This window comes from Nyctibius grandis, chromosome 1 (assembly GCF_013368605.1).
Source record: "Nyctibius grandis isolate bNycGra1 chromosome 1, bNycGra1.pri, whole genome shotgun sequence".
Classification (NCBI taxonomy): Eukaryota; Metazoa; Chordata; class Aves; order Nyctibiiformes; family Nyctibiidae; genus Nyctibius; species Nyctibius grandis.
This window is the reverse complement of record NC_090658.1, coordinates 33,445,334-33,460,899: the sequence shown is the minus strand read 5'-3', so window position 1 is coordinate 33,460,899 and position 15,566 is coordinate 33,445,334. Positions and strand designations below refer to the sequence as shown.

Sequence of the window (15,566 nt, the reverse complement as noted above, 5' to 3'; positions counted from 1 at the left end):
TATTCCATTGTTATTACTTTATGTGATACTTTCTTTTTCATCCATACTCACTCCAGTGTGAACTGGATTCCAATCAACAAGTCCTCATCAATTTTCTTATTTTTTAAAGACCAGGCAATCAAAATTTCTTTTGAATAAAAATCTTATGAGAACTTTTCCAGTTGATTCACACTTAGTCTTTCCTTCACTTTTATTTTTGGAAATACTCCACTCTGGCCAAGTATGTGTTTACCCTAGGTTGGTGACTTTTAAACTTCATCCAAATGTCTGTAAAGAAAAATGTCGACGCAAAGCCCTGCTCTTGTGTATTTGAAATGTTGAATGAGTACAGATAAAGACATTTCTTTCTTTGCTGTTATTAACATGATCTTCACATTTTTTCCGGTTTCATTTACATTAAACAGCTTTTCTTTCTTATTCATTTTTTAATGACAAAGGGTCTCTTCTCCTCTCTCAAGCCCAGTGTATTGTTTTTGGTGGCTATGAGGGAAAGCAGAATTGTCCAGTGTACACAATGCTGGATCAAGAATTCTTACACTTGTCTTTTGACCTTGCTCCAATCTTACTGTGTAATATTGACCTTTTGATTCAGTATATCTGGTGTTTTCCTGGAGTATGGAACATGTTATGAAATAGTTGGTGTCTGTCACCCAGTAGTGCTCTAAGGCTTCTTTGATGGTTACAGAGTGCTTTCAAAATACTTGGCTATAAGTTGTTAAAGGGTATAACGTGCCATTGAAACGAGTGGTTACTAATAATGGCAAACTGTGCCTGTGCATCAGGAGAGGAGAACTGACCCTCAAGTTTTAACCTTGTCAGTTCTTTCAGTAAAGCTCCAGACTAGATTTGTAAAGGTATTTAAGCATTATCCTAGTTAAAGTTTCAAGAGCTAAGAGATCTATACTTTGGAGACTGAATTTATTCTTTTCAGAAAAGACCTAGAACTCAGTTTCCCAACATCCACTGATTTAAAATATGCAAAGAAATGCTGAAATACCTTTGAACCATCTGGGCTAGTATTACTTGCTAAGCATTTTATTCTCTTAGAAAACAGTGTGTGTCTAAATTCAGCTGCCTTGTTAAACTTGGTATCTTTCTCTGTGACTAATTTTTGGCATGTTTCCTTCTTTGTTATTTGTGGCTGCTGCCTGCATAGGACCTGTTAACTAACCCCTCCTCCTGTAAGCAGGTGAGTATCATTGTCTGCCTCCTGATCCTCTTGCAGTATGTGGGAAGGTGAAGTCCTGCACAATGCTGTTATGGGGTCGTGACTCATTTCATGCTACTCTTTCATATGCATCTGCACCTTTGCTTTCTGTGTGGGGAAGGTAGTACAAAAAATTCCTTTAGTCGTATTAGCTCTGCAATAGGAAGTAGTTCCTGTTCTTTCACTTAGCTATAACCTCACTGTGCTTTCTGCTGGTATCTGTAGTCCCCTTTTTGAAGATACTGAGGAAAAGGACCAGGGTCAAGTAGAATATGAATGTGAGCTCTTCCTTTAACCAAACTAATAGTCTCTCTAGTGAAGCACAAGAGGCACTCTAAGGGAGCCTTCAGTCCCACTGTTCCCATTTGTGGTCCATCTGCTTTGGACAGTACTGAAGTCTTCAGATGTATCACTAGCCACAAACTTTCTGATAAAGAAAATCTTTCTTTCTGTAGAACTGGAAGGCACTTTGGTTGGGCAGAAAGTTTTGTGCTGGTTGAGTAGAAAGGTTAGGCTGGAGGAAAGTCTACTTAATTGCAGACTGCTGAAACCCTCAGAAAGTTCAGCGAAGGACTGAAATGATGTTTAGATGAAGTAGAGATATCAGACTGCCCATATGTCTTCAAACTGTCTACCTCTGAATCTACACTTTTGGGAAGAGCAATGCTCTCCGAAGAGGGTTGTTCAGATATCATCACAAGTGTCTCTGGTGGCTTCAGAATAAAGTAGTCCTCACCATGAGCACTCAGGGAATTGTATTTGGAAAGTCTGGTCAGGACCCCAACCGTTGGATGAGGCTAATACATGGCTCTGGGCCATTTACTAGTTTTAATCATGGCAGCACGCACCATGAAACAAGTCAATATGGTAGAAATCGTTCCCTAAGTATTGATAATTACTGGAACCTATGGTGCTGCCGTAGTACCAGAACATGGGTTCTGCAGCTAACCAAAATCAAACTGTATTTGAAACAGGGCAGCAATATGATGAACATATTCCACACGTCTAGTCATTCCAGCGCTGAAATTTTAGTTGATTTTTGAATTTGCAATTAAAGTCTCAAATCTGAAATACTCTTTGAAGCACATAACATAATGTTATTCCAGATGGAAAGTTGGTAAAAATGATGGGATAAAACTTAGGGATCTTGTCTGTCAGGTTGACAACAGCTTCAACCATTCTTGCATTGTGTGCTTGGCCTATCTCACAAAATCTGGTCACTACTGCCCCCTTGCTTCTCTTTTTCTGTGTCTAAGAAAATGCCATATGCAATCTGTTTTCCTTCAGCTAAGCTTGCAATCTGGCTTCGGTAAAACCTGAGGCTTCATCTGCTTTTGCTTACACACAACTCCAAGTATCTATAAATATCTCTCTCCTCAATATGAGTTGAAGAGAATGTATTTTTAGATGAGACTAGCCCACTCCTTATGACCAAGGAATGGGCCACGTCTGAATAGTTCAAGTTATTATTCTGTGTTGAACCTTGCGGGCTGGGGAATCGGAAATGGGATGGAGACTATTATACCAGTTCCTGCTGTATGGCTTTAGGGGAAGCCGTCTAAACCCCCACCCCACACACATAGCCAAACCCTGAAACAATTTGTTTTTTTCCTTGGGATGGGTGCTGGTTAACACTAACCAGGTGTGCTTGTCTGCAAACGTTAGCTAGTGAGGGACAGTGAAGCTTTTAAACCAAAAGTACAGACCAACAAGTACCTTTCTTATCTTCAACAGCTGCCTGTCTCCCTGTTCCCCTGTCTTCCTCTCCACAAACTGAGGAAACTCAGGAAAACTTTGACATCTCTACGTGCCAGATTATACTAGGGGTGCCCTGCTTTTTGATATTGTTAGTTATTCTCTTAGAAATAATAGACTTGGCCAATTTTTCCTTTTTTTTTGGAAATGCTATTTGATATTTCAAGTAACACTGCAATTTTTTTCTGCCAAGCTAGACACTTTAGGGACATCCAGAAGAACTATTTCATGCATGTCTTCAGCTGGTGCATTGTACCTGCTTATAAATGCCACTTAGTATTGGTGGTGGCTCGCTGCAGCATGTGGTTGTAGGAATCCTTTGTATATCCAGGAGCAACATGGGCTCATTGTAGCTGATTGTACCAAGAACTCAAATGACAACTAGAAGTATGATTCTATCATTTACATTTAACTCTCAATTATTTGGGTGTCAAAATCTCTTGGAGTGGATTAGTCATGCTTATATGAGTAAGCCCTGAGCTGCAGAACCTTGAGTCCTAGAAATGAATTCTGGGAAGCACCACTGTATACTCGCCCTGATCTTACACCTTTCCCTGGATATCTGCTGTTGACCACTCTCAGGGACAGGATACTGGGGTAGATGGACCTTTTGATCTGACTGAGCATGCTTGCTGTTACATCCTAAGAAAGAAGTCATGTTGCTAATTTGATGGGTGCATTCAAAGCTAGTTATACTGGTAAGTCTCAAAATCTCAAGGCTTGACAATATGAATATCATAGAAAGGCATTTTTGAAGAGATTCCAGCAGCAGTTAGCTGGGAAAATAAAAACTGTCATGTTTCCAATTCCTTCTTCTCTGTTGGTGACTAGAGAGCTGTTATCCAGGATTAACACCTTTTATCATTACCTCTACTTCCCTGTAAGGAATGGTGTTAAAAGATACCCAAAGTAACTACAGAAAGACAGTCTCTGGAAGTGAAACAAATCCCATGGCTCTGGTGTGTAGGCAAGACAAGGAGACAGAGACTTCTGGATGGTCAGACTCGGTTTGCAAATAGTTTCTCTCTGTGTGCTGTGACAAATATTTTGGAAAGAGATTTTCCATTTTTTTTCCAGATGATGAGTTTGGCAATGGAGATATACAGAGAACTTTGAAAAGGGGTGTTTTCTGTGTGGTTAAAGGTATTAACTGATTTAAAAAAGAGAGGCTAGTTCAGATGTAGATGTTTACCATTTAGTAAGATATATTTAGTAAGACAAATGCCATCTTGCTCAACTGTTTGCATCTCTCATATAATATGGATTGGACTGGTCCAGTGACAGATTTAAGAGATGATATATTTCTCCTGATTGGGCTGCAGCCTTTCGAGAATGCTGTGTTACCCCTGCAGGAGGCATCTGCTGAAGGATATGCTGTGACACCAGTGGGCGTTACCATAATGTGCCTGATTTCCCTGTCATGCCAGTTTTGCACAGTAACATAATAATAATAATAACTGTTGGTAGAGTAAGTCCAATAGGTCAGAATCAAGTCCAGTATTTGGAACCAAAGATGATCTTATAGGTGGTAATGAATGACTTCTGTTTGTCTGGTGATACATGATCTACCTACATGTTTTCTGCCCTTCCTGTCTCTGTTTCTCACAATGTGGGTGGATTTTCCCAGGTTGGGATGGGCTTTGTTCATTACACTCAGCTAAGTCTATCAGTCTTGGGTGAGAAACTAATTTTTTTTCCCCCGCCCCTTTTGAATTACATACAGAAAGAGATGGGTTCAACAGAAGACCTTTACCTCTCCACAAGAAAGGTGAAAGAGCTCTCTGTGATTGATGGCCGGAGGGCCCAGAACTGTGTCATTCTCCTTTCCAAGTAAGTGTGCTAAGCCTGAGCTCACAGGGTATCCAGTGGTCAATGTAGAGGCAAGAGGGGATGGAATTAAACAAATGGGCATGTTTCTTTTCTCACCTAGACCTGCTGTCTAGTACTTGCAGAGCTTCAGAGAAACCTCTCTTGCAGTATCATAAAAGAAGATGTCTCTCTGAAGTGTTAACTCACTTAATAAACACATGCACCCACACTTTTCGTGCATTAAACAGATAAGACATAGACACCAAGATGTATCTGAAGACACATCACCAAAAAACTATCAGTACTCATAGGTAAATTAAAGCAGCTCATTGGCAGTGCTTGCACTTCACTGTAAGTGATGTGTCCCCCATTCTCTGTGTATGTCATTTGTCTGTGTTCGGTATGTTTTTTTCTAAGTGTTGCTCTGAGCAACTCCCTGGAATACAGCAGATCTGAGAGTGGTGTTCATCTTTGTCATTTTTGACTCTTGGTGGGAAGAGTGGTAAACATAAAAAGATATATTCAAGAATTAGGTCTTGTATTTGTAAATTAGGTTTTGGAAGCCAGGAGTTGCCTTTGCGTGCTCCTGCAATGACTCTAATGCCTTCAAATACTGTGACATCAGGTCCCTCTATATGCTTTTCATGCCTTTCTACCAACATGAGTACTGGGCTGGATGTCTGTCACTAAACATCAAATTTGTGCAGACACGGATCCACCTGTGAAAGCTCCCTTTCCTGCCAGAGGAGGGACAGCAGGGCTGGAGACAGATCCTGGGAAGGCTGTGACAGTACTGAGCAATAAAGCTGTTTCACTGATCAGTGGAGAATGCGGGTTCATATGGATGTGATTGGTTGGCTGCTCTAGCAAACTAACAGTTAAAAGCAAAGTCGCAACCAGACCACCAGGACTGGAGTGAGTTCTTTCCATTGCTTAGTGAAACCCACGGAGGCTCTCATTATGCTACTTATGTGGCATTAGCCTGCATGTCAGCAGGACCACCCCCCCACCCCGCTCCAAACCAGCAATGAGAGAAGGCTTACATTTCTCTCTCTGCATCAGTTGCCAACACATGTCTTTGCTGGTGTTGGCAGCTGACTGCAGGCTGGGGCAAAGGGATGGGGAGGCATAGGGGCAGCAGGATTTTCATGCTGTTTGACAGACCTGCTAAAGTGCATCTGAGGTTCAGATTAACTCACGTAAGCACATGGAACATTTCCTAGAAGTGGTAACATAATGTGTGGAGGTGGCTGGGCTGAGGAGGATCCAGGAAGGTGGTCCATGACTTGGTATGACCTTAGACATTTATTTGTAAACACTTTCTATCCCCAAAACAAAAGCAGTGTTGATGACAGCAATACATGTTTTTAACCATTCACCTCTTCTGCCGTGCAAGTCTGGCCCATTCTTACCTGAGAGGAATCCTGTCTAAATGGTGAGAGAGAGAAAGGACAGTCTCTGTGGTTTGTCTTCCCTTTTACTGCCTCCAGCAAAGTGGCACTGAAGCATGAACCTTACACTGCAGAGTACACAGCGTGTGTTTGCTCCAGGTGTGCCACGAAGCCAGCCCACCTCAAGTTGCTAGTCTGGACTCAAACCAGCAGTGAAAAGCTGTGTTTTGTGACTGCCAACTTCTTCACTAGGAAATATCCTGATCTTATTGTTAGCAGGCCTAACAGGGCTGATAGAGATTTGGAGACTGAGCTCACTGTCCTAAGGAGCCTACCAGTTTGCTCTGTGCGCTATTAACTTCGCTGTGCCGTGCTATGGGAAGCATCAGTCGCCAGGGCTATCACTGGCTTAGATCTTTTAATGTTTGTAACAGATAGTGTTACACACAGGATATCAGAAATATCTTACAGCTTGGCCCAAGATTATTTCTCCTCAAACCTCTCTTTTAAAGGCAACTAGAAGAGCGAAAATCTTTGGGAGCTAAAACGGCACCTCTGTATTCATGCCTTTTCCTGCTCTTTGTGCTTATGTGGTTCTATTATTAAAGACAGTAATTGGGAGGACTGGCTGCAGACAATAATTGAAAGGGTTTTATGACCCCGTTGCAGTTTTTTTCGTTAGCCTACTTCTTCCTCCTTTAGGTTAAAGCCTGAAGGAGAGAGACTCCCAGCCAAATCATCCCTGGCTGCTGCCATGCTGGTGCTGCTCTTGCAGCGCACCTTACACATGTGTACATGTGGGTGTGCACACATGTGCAATGAGAGGGGATTTAAAATTGGTGACAAACAAAGAGAGTTTGTGCAACCCCGAGCTGCAGCCCCAGCTTTCAGGTTGCCACAGTATCTGCCAACAGCTGTTTCTAATTGACTCTTACTGTGCATATATCCCTGTAGTTTATTCCCCCTTTGTTTACACTAAACTGTCGTGTCCTTTAAAGTAAAATAGCTGCATGGGTTGGGTTTTCTTTCCCTCCACTACTCAAATGTTTTTGTTTTACTAACACTGTATTAGAAGGGGTCAGGCAGAGCTCATATTTCATATGGTCCAACAAGCCAAAACCTAGCTGGAGTAAGAAATAGATGTCTCTCGCTTTCTTTCGCAAAGAGACTGGAGCATGGTGGACTGAAAAGAGATGAAAATTGAATTGCTAGCTGATTGTTGCTGACAGTTAACAGATTCGTAAGCCTTCCTCCCTATTCTCATCTCTATTTTCATAAAAAAGCTTTATTTCAACTACTTGATAGCAGCATCTTTCAGTTCTCCTGCAGTGGAAGGATGTAATTGCCTTTGTTTAATGGAGTCTGATGGATCCAGTATGAAGCTCTGTCCCATAGGCCATCTGCAAGGTTTGAATAGGCACAAGATCAGTTTATCTCACAGTATTTCCAGTAGGCCATAATTCAACCAGGACATGGAACCATCTGTCTGTGGTGAATCCAGGCACTCACTAGCTTCAAATCTGGCTTTTTTAATGGTGTTTCCAACATACAGTTATTTCTGTCACACTGGAAATCTGCTCTCCCTCATGAATTTCCTGAAGTCTTCAGTTTCCACCGGTCTGGAGATTTACTGTCAGACTTGTGTGGTCTGGAAGAGTCATCCCAGATCCCTATGTTTCCCTGCTTTCACCTAGCAGCTGGAAATTTCTCTGACCTCTCTCACCAGTATGGCTTCTCCCTGCCTCCATTACTTAAGTAACGGGTAGTATTTTCGCTGCTCTAGTGTTTTTGTTGTACCATATCATTAAATGTTCTTGCAGAACATTAAACGGTCCTTGCAGAACATGCCTAAGACGTGTCTCCCTTACTGTCTTGCTCTGTGAAATGCTCTGGAGAGGTCCAGTTCGATGAGATGCATTGCTCAGAAGACGACTGAATGTATACTTACAGAACTTTTTTGTGCAAGTTATTTTGCATGAATTCCAGCAAAATCATTATGTCAGTTTTCTTCTGAGATGTGTTTGTTATTCCTGTGGCTCAGCTAGTCAGCAGTAACCCTCTTAAGAGGCTGGAAACAGTAGGAGAGCTAGCAAAATGTCATAAAACCAGTAGTAGCAGAAGGCAGAATCTGACTACACAAAAATAGCTTTAAATGTGAATATGACAGTAGATAGATACTAGCAGGCAGCTTTACCAAATGTTTGTGGCTTTCGTGATTGTTGATTCAAACACCTATCAATAAGGGACAAGAAAAGGGACTTGTGCAGCATTTCCAACCAGAATACTAAAGAGACCAAGTATTTCTCTCACATAGCTGTGCTTCCTCAGTGCTTCTAAACCCTTTCAGATCAGACATTAAGAGGACAAGCTATTCAGCCAATGTCAGTCTCTGTGTACTGCCTCTGCTGTACCCCTAGTCCTCGTGTACCTTTCTGCCATGTGACAATACAGTGTTCACCCTTATTTCAAGGTAGATTCCAAGCAGTATGATATTTTGAGGTACAGATCATATCTTGATACAGAAACAGCTCTTTGGAGTCAGCAGTTCAGTTCTTCAGTGTGCTGCCTTGAAAAACACTAGGCAATAAACAGTGCCTCCTGGGTTCCTGGAGAGGTTTTCTGGTTTTAAGTTAAGGTCCACAATAAATGGCTTTACCTGCTATTCTGAGTATGATAAACCCCAAGGTTAAACTGAGCTCATCAGTTGGTGCCATCCTGTCTTAGATCACAACTAGGAAGAAGGAGGTAGGGTTGTGATGAAAGATGAACCACTGCTTCATCAATATGTCACTGTAATCTGAGGATTCCCAAGTTTGGCCCTGCTTTGCTCTGCTTGGCTCAGAAAGACAGCCATCCCCAGATCCTTCTTGGTAGGAAATTGAGAGTACTTGGATGCACAGTAGCTTGGTGACTCATGAGCTTTTGCCAAAGGAGAAAAAAGAAAATAAAAGCTTGTTTCTTTATGCACTTGCCCGAATACTTTCACAGTGAAGTGCTGAAAAGGCATTGGTGGATTTTTTCCCAACATGTTGCTATAATGGTGTAAGAGTACCTGACAAAATGTCCCAACTGTTGTCCCCAAAAGTTTAAGGCAGTGTCTTCTTCACTGATGAGATGAGTTGGCAGCTAAGAGGATGTGAAAAGAGTAGCTGCATCTGTGTTCTGGGTTAATGTGCAGTTAGACCAGCCTGACTGCTGAATGCTGCTTCTGAGAGCAGGGAGACATCTCCTTTTCCTGACTATATGGGGTAGTGACCATGAGTGTTCCCAAAATGTAGCTATTTAACAGCCTGCAGCTTGGCAGTTGTACAAAGCCTTAGGAGAGCGCAGGAGTTAGAGAAGGCTTACGTCCCCGTCACAGAGTTTGGGAGTGAATTGACTAGTAGCCTGTGTGAAACGAGTTGTAGAGATGGAGAAGTCTGCAGTCAGTAAAAGCTAAAGATCTGGGTGAGCTATTCAAACTGGCCTTAGGTTGCAGCTAAATATCAGTCAGTGCCTCTCACCGTCACAGCCACTACTGCTGGCATCTTTTGGAAGCACTGTGGTTCAGTTCAGTTTGAAGTAGAAAAGGGCCTTGATACATGATAATCAGCTCCCTTCTCCGAGGTAAAAGGAAGAATGGTAATGTGATCTCTGTGGTACGGGAGCTTAATGTAGCTGCAATGAAACTCTGGTAGTAAGCAAGCATGCTTCTTTCTCAAAAGCTAAGCAAGATCCAAGGAGCAAGCCCAGAAGTAACTCACTTTTTCCTCTGAGGAGGAGATGGTTAATGAGTGACAAATATTCTGCTTTGATCCATAGGAGGGAGGGAGGGATGAAGGGGGGAGGTTACTGTGAGTTAAATCAATGGGTATATTTAAGGAGGAAAAATGAGTGAGCACTGGATGTCTGTAAGGGAAGTTGATGTAAAACTGCAACATGTCTCCCAGGCATGTTCAGAGTCAGGCTGCCGTCTTTCTCCAAGAGGACGAAACAATAAACCACTTGATGTCTGCAAGTGAAGCTGGTGTTAAATCAGCCGAGGTGTCCTGGGGAGATTTAGTGATGAATTACTCTGCAAAGTCAATAGAGATTATTTATGAAACCGGAGGGGATAGAGGGAGGCAGGCTAAGTACCATATCAGAAGTTATTTGGTACTTGTTGAGCTTTAACATTGCTTGAAGATGACTCAAGTGGTTGGACTTCCATATGCTGCCACCAGATGTACGGGTGAGGGAAGGAGGGAGTATTCTCAGTAAAGATCCTTTCCCTTCCTCATCTGACCACTGTCTGGCTGCTGTGAACAAAAACAGTCAATATCTGCGCTATGAATGAATGTGCTGCAGCTGAGGAAAGGGGCACTGTGTTTTCTTCTGGTCACATTTACTTCCTGAGTTCTGATGCCAGGATCCGTGATTTGGTAAAGTGTCAGACAGAGAGAATACAGCTTGAATCGTATGCTGTTCCGAATTGAGTTGTCTCCAGCAGCTGGAGAAAGAGTGCCTGGATCTGCAAAGCTTGTAAGAAAGTCATTGCAGACTTTCCAATAGATACTGAAATGTAATTTCTGTAGTGTAAATTTTTGGGCCATAATTCCACTTTAATTTGCTATCTGTCCCATATGAGTTTTAGGCTCTGAGGGATGCCTTTATTTAGTTCTAAATGGAAAGATTTTACGCATCTGCTTTAGGTTCCTCTTTAATCAGTTCACCTGTTTCTGTTTAAAAGCAGCACATCTGTTTCACATTACTGCTGGCCATCTTTAAGATCTACTGCATGGCTGGGCATAAGTTTTGAAAATATAAGAAGAATTACTTGATTAACAATTCTTTGGCCAGTTATTCAGCCAGTTTTCAAGTGGGAAGATCTCTGTTTTGTGCTGTTGATGCTTAACAACTCTTGAAATGTGTCCTGCCCCTGAAGAGGAACAAGCCCACTTTGGAAGAGTAAGATTGTTTTGCTGTAAATCCTTCTGTACTTGTAATTGGATTGGTAATAATCTAGGATGCACACCTGCAGGCTCCGTGACCCCGTTACAGGCCTGTAAGTGACTAAGTTAAACTGCTTCTCGGCAGGGGACTGGCAAGCTTTCTGCTTGTCTCTGCTGTGGGCTAAACCATTCAAGCCAGATGTTTTTCTGCTGATGGCAGGATACAGAATCATCCAAGAAATCGAAGTGTTTGTATAACTGTCTGTCCTTGGGGCTCTCAATTATTTTTGAACAGAAGATGTTTTCAAATGTATTTAGTGCCGATGAATGGCAGCAAACAGAGGAGCTTGGAGTCTGGAGTCTTCTGGCTCCTGGACAGAACAGCAAGATCAGCAATAATACACACTACACCTTCTGTTGTGTTGACATACCTCAAACCTGTCTATTTGGCCCTGCATCCCCAAATACACACAGAGGGACTTGCACTGTGTAATGGGGTGGTCAGGGCGGTAATTGCTCAAGATATTTGCATGGAAAAACATGAATCTCACCCTCATTCTTTTTACCTTCAGTGAAAGTAGCCACAAAAAAAAACCCACCCTGATGTTCATGGGTTGGCTTATTGCATCCCCTCTGACAGACTGTGTGTCTGTGTCACAAGACACAGCTAATCTGCAGACTCCAGATTCTGGAAAATGTAAAGGTGCTCTCTAAAGGAAAAATAACCAACAAAATGTAGCACTTTGAAAACTGCAGGCACCAAATTGCCTGAGTATGTGTATATGTCTGCTAGGAGCCAGGCCCACACTCACCAATATGCTTCTCAGCCCTCATGTGGTCACAGGGTTTGATCAGTTCAGGGTCACACAACCATGGACTTTACAATTCATGATTATTAAAGCCAAAATAAACCCTTCAGTTTTCTGATCGAAACTGTAGAGCTTTATGCAGAACCCCAGGTACTGAGGTTTGTTGTTTTGATCCCAAGTCAAACTGATGACAACTGATGAAGTAAAAACTTTCCAGCCTTTTCGTTGCAAAACTTCTAATCCTTCTATCTCATCCAAGCATGGCCCAATTCTGTAGCTTTTCTGGAAATTCAGTGGCCTTAACTTCCTTAGCTGGTATCAGTTTGCCCTCCATGTCAAAAGCAGACACGATGACCAGCTAGGAACACAGTGAGAGCAATTAGTTCAGAGGTGTAATATTTAAAAGCTTTTGAATGTCTGCTGATTCATATTTTAGGTTCCAGCTGTTGGTTATATTGGGCAATATTAAAATGTTTTAAGTTTCTTAGATTTATTAATATTTCCTGTCTGTAAAAATAAAGCTCTTTTGCTTTTACCTAGTTCCAAAAATATGATTCTATCCAAATGGCAATAGCAATGTGAAATTTCAACATGGAATTTCTTAGCACTGAAGATAAAAACATTCTGCCTCATGCATCAGCCTGTTTCTCATTTATATTTGTATTTTCTCTTTCTGCTGTTAATTAGTTATATTGATTGTAGAAGGTCCATGGAGACTGCACAGACTTCGCTCCTCAAATATTTCTTTTCACACTTTCCTGTTTCAGTCCCAAAATTGAGATTTTCTTGTGGATACCCTTTCCTTTATGGATCATTTGGTCCTCCCCTACTCTCCTGAAATGACTGATGAGGGTGTCATGGGTTGGGGCTAGTGGGGTAGAATTTGTCACTTGTGCATTTTTTTGTTGACATCTGCACTGAGAACCACCAAGTACATTTAATGTAATCTATCAAACAACCTCTCAATAATCACAAATTTTGACTCCTCCTAGTCTGCCCTGGATTTAAAATGGAGACCTTGGGAGGTCTTTTATTGATTCTGTGTTTTGTTGTAACTGATGACCCCTACTCATTGCATACAGATAGACAGGAGTAGGTGGGGAAGGAGAGCATAATTTTAATACCTCAGATAATATTAATAAGGTCTTGTTTTCAGAGATTGTTTCATATTGGATATGAAACATGGATATGTAGATACTGTCAATTCCTTCTTCAGCTGTGCCTGCTGACAGAGTGAACTTACCTAGCACAACCAGTCTTCTTCAAAAAACCCTTTTCTCATATCTGTAAGGGAAAGATCAGTCCCATTTCTTATTACTCTGGGAGATCCTTTAATATTCACAAGCTGGGTTGTTATGTGGGCTCACAGTCACTTACAAGTCACGTGGATTTGAGGGTTTTACTATAGCAAAATAACTTGATGAGGAAGGTATCTGGTATGGGGAAAGTTGGAAGCACTTTTGATCTATGAGGACCTGATTGTTCTTAGTCACTATCTAATTTTTGATGTGTGTTTGATTAGATGAAAGGGATAAAAATATATGATCTAGAAAATCTCTGCCTTTGGAACTGATTCATTCATCTTACTGAATACTCTAGAATAGCAACTTCATAGTGGAGCTTCCCATGGTTCTTTTGTGCCATTTTAGTTCAGCTTTTCAGGTTTCTTTCTGAATTGTCAGAGTCACTTAAGCTTTGCACTAATGGTACAATGTTGATACTGTTGAAAGGCTGAAGCTGTCTAATGAAGAAATCAGACAAGCAATCTTGAAGATGGATGAACAAGAAGACCTAGCGAAAGATATGCTTGAGCAGGTGAGAAAGATTAGTCAGATGTATCTTATTCTTAAGTTCTTAACTGCCTTTTTTTCACCTAAAGTAAGTGGATATATGTACTGGCTCTGCTGGTGTGTCTGCAGATCTGAATTTGGCCCTATCACGTCAGTGGATCTGCACACGGGAGCATGAGAAAAGTGTTTTCCCAGTGTTGTCAAATGTACCTCCCTTGGTTAACAGGTTGATTTCGTAAGAGTTTTCTCTTCTTGATGCAAAATATGCATGATTACAGTTGGTATGAGGTGTCCTTTCATGTCCTCTCTTTTCACGTGTGACTTTCTCGTAATTTTTCCTATCTCTTCTTTATACTGCTGATTATTTTTTTGTTCTTCTTTTCTTTTTTCTTTTCTTTTTCTTAATCTCCCTTCTCTGTCTGCAGCTTTTTTTTTTTGGTGGTGGGGGGGGCGCATCCCATGAACCAGGCCATGTAAGTCAATGGTTAGAGCCAGGACTAGAAGGGATATCGCATTCTAACTAGAATGATTAGAAAGGGAGTCAGGGACTTCTGTCCCCTGCAGTTGATTCACTGCATAGCTTGTGGGAAGAAAAAAAAACACAATTAAACCACCATTGCCCAATTTCCCCCATTTATAGAGGGTGAAAGATGATGCTTTGACCAAAGATGCATATGATAAAGTTCCTTAGGAGTGCGCAAAATTTTATATTCTGAACTGCCTGACAAATGTGATTCCTTCTTTGTGTGCAGTCACAGTATTTAATCACTTACAAAACGCTTTTCCATTTTGGAAATGTATACCCTACTTGTCATGTTATCTGAATGCTCACAGCCAGCTCTAGAAGTCATGGCAAGCTTCTGATGCTCCACACCTTTGAATATTGCATTTTTGCGGAGTGAGACAAAATATCAAGAAGTGGTAAAAAGCAAAGTTCTTGATATGCCTTGTGAGCAGTTTTTGTGGGTTGACACTGAGGCTGTGTGCATGGCAATATTTATAACCATATTAAAGCATAACTACCACCAGATATGTCAAAAATCTGTCAAAGTATGAGCTTTTAAGGTCAGCATATGAATAGCAGCCAGTGTCAGACACATATCCAGTCACTTGGTTATTGTTTATTGTTTCAGCAGAGTAGGGCAGACCCAAGAGAGAGATAGATGAGGCTTTGTGTGCACCCTAGGATAGGCACGATGGGTACTTCACACCGAGTGGGACACATCCTGCTCTTGTTTGCAGCAATCTAAACTCCAAGTAATGCTGTGGGAATCAAAGTTCTCTCTGTACTTCCCCTTGGGTAAGTTGCAGTAGCACTTGACCTTTAGGATTTAGAAATGGGAAATTCCCCATAGAATTAAAAATTAATCTAATAGGGTCAGTGAGGGATAAAGACAGAACTGCAAGCAAAGGTTTAAAAAAGGTCAGTTTTGTAGCCACAGCTGCACTTTTTTGAAGTTACGGTCACACAGCTGAGTCAATGTAATGCTTCCCCACAGTAGCAGAGAAATCTGAGGCCCCTCTCTCTCTCCCCTTCAGGGTTGGTTTGTGGCTCTCTGTCCCTCTCTCCTTTTCCCTGGATCTCTTATCTTGGTGTTTGGTTTGTCTCTGCCACTTTAGCTGCTGAAGTTCGTTCCTGAAAAGAGTGATACCGACCTGTTGGAGGAGCATAAACATGAAATTGAGCGCATGGCCCGGGCGGATCGTTTCCTCTTTGAAATGAGCAGGTCTGTTTGATACATTATGGGAAAGTGCGCTGAGGGCTTCTTGGAAGCAGTTGTAATTGTTATTGAAAATGGATCATCTGGCACTGAGTGGGAATGTGCAAGAGATTGTGGGCCAGCATTATACCCTGCATTTGCCAGAAGCCCACAAATGTTACAAATGTTTCTGTT

The 15,566-nt window shown here is 41.6% G+C and overlaps 1 protein-coding gene across 5 annotated transcripts in view; it reads left to right on the top strand.

Moving 5' to 3' along the window:
- DAAM2 (dishevelled associated activator of morphogenesis 2) overlaps positions 1-15,566 on the top strand; it is a 230,671-nt gene that overhangs the window by 187,496 nt on the left and 27,609 nt on the right. For 4 of the 5 annotated variants that reach the window (XM_068398585.1, XM_068398604.1, XM_068398595.1 and 1 more), the window contains 4 exons: positions 1,157-1,189; positions 4,686-4,792; positions 13,612-13,696; positions 15,292-15,398. In XM_068398585.1, coding sequence (XP_068254686.1) covers positions 1,157-1,189; positions 4,686-4,792; positions 13,612-13,696; positions 15,292-15,398 — 332 coding nt within the window. The remainder of the gene's footprint in view (positions 1-1,156; positions 1,190-4,685; positions 4,793-13,611; positions 13,697-15,291; positions 15,399-15,566) is intronic. The other variant, XM_068398622.1, reaches the window with a different exon arrangement.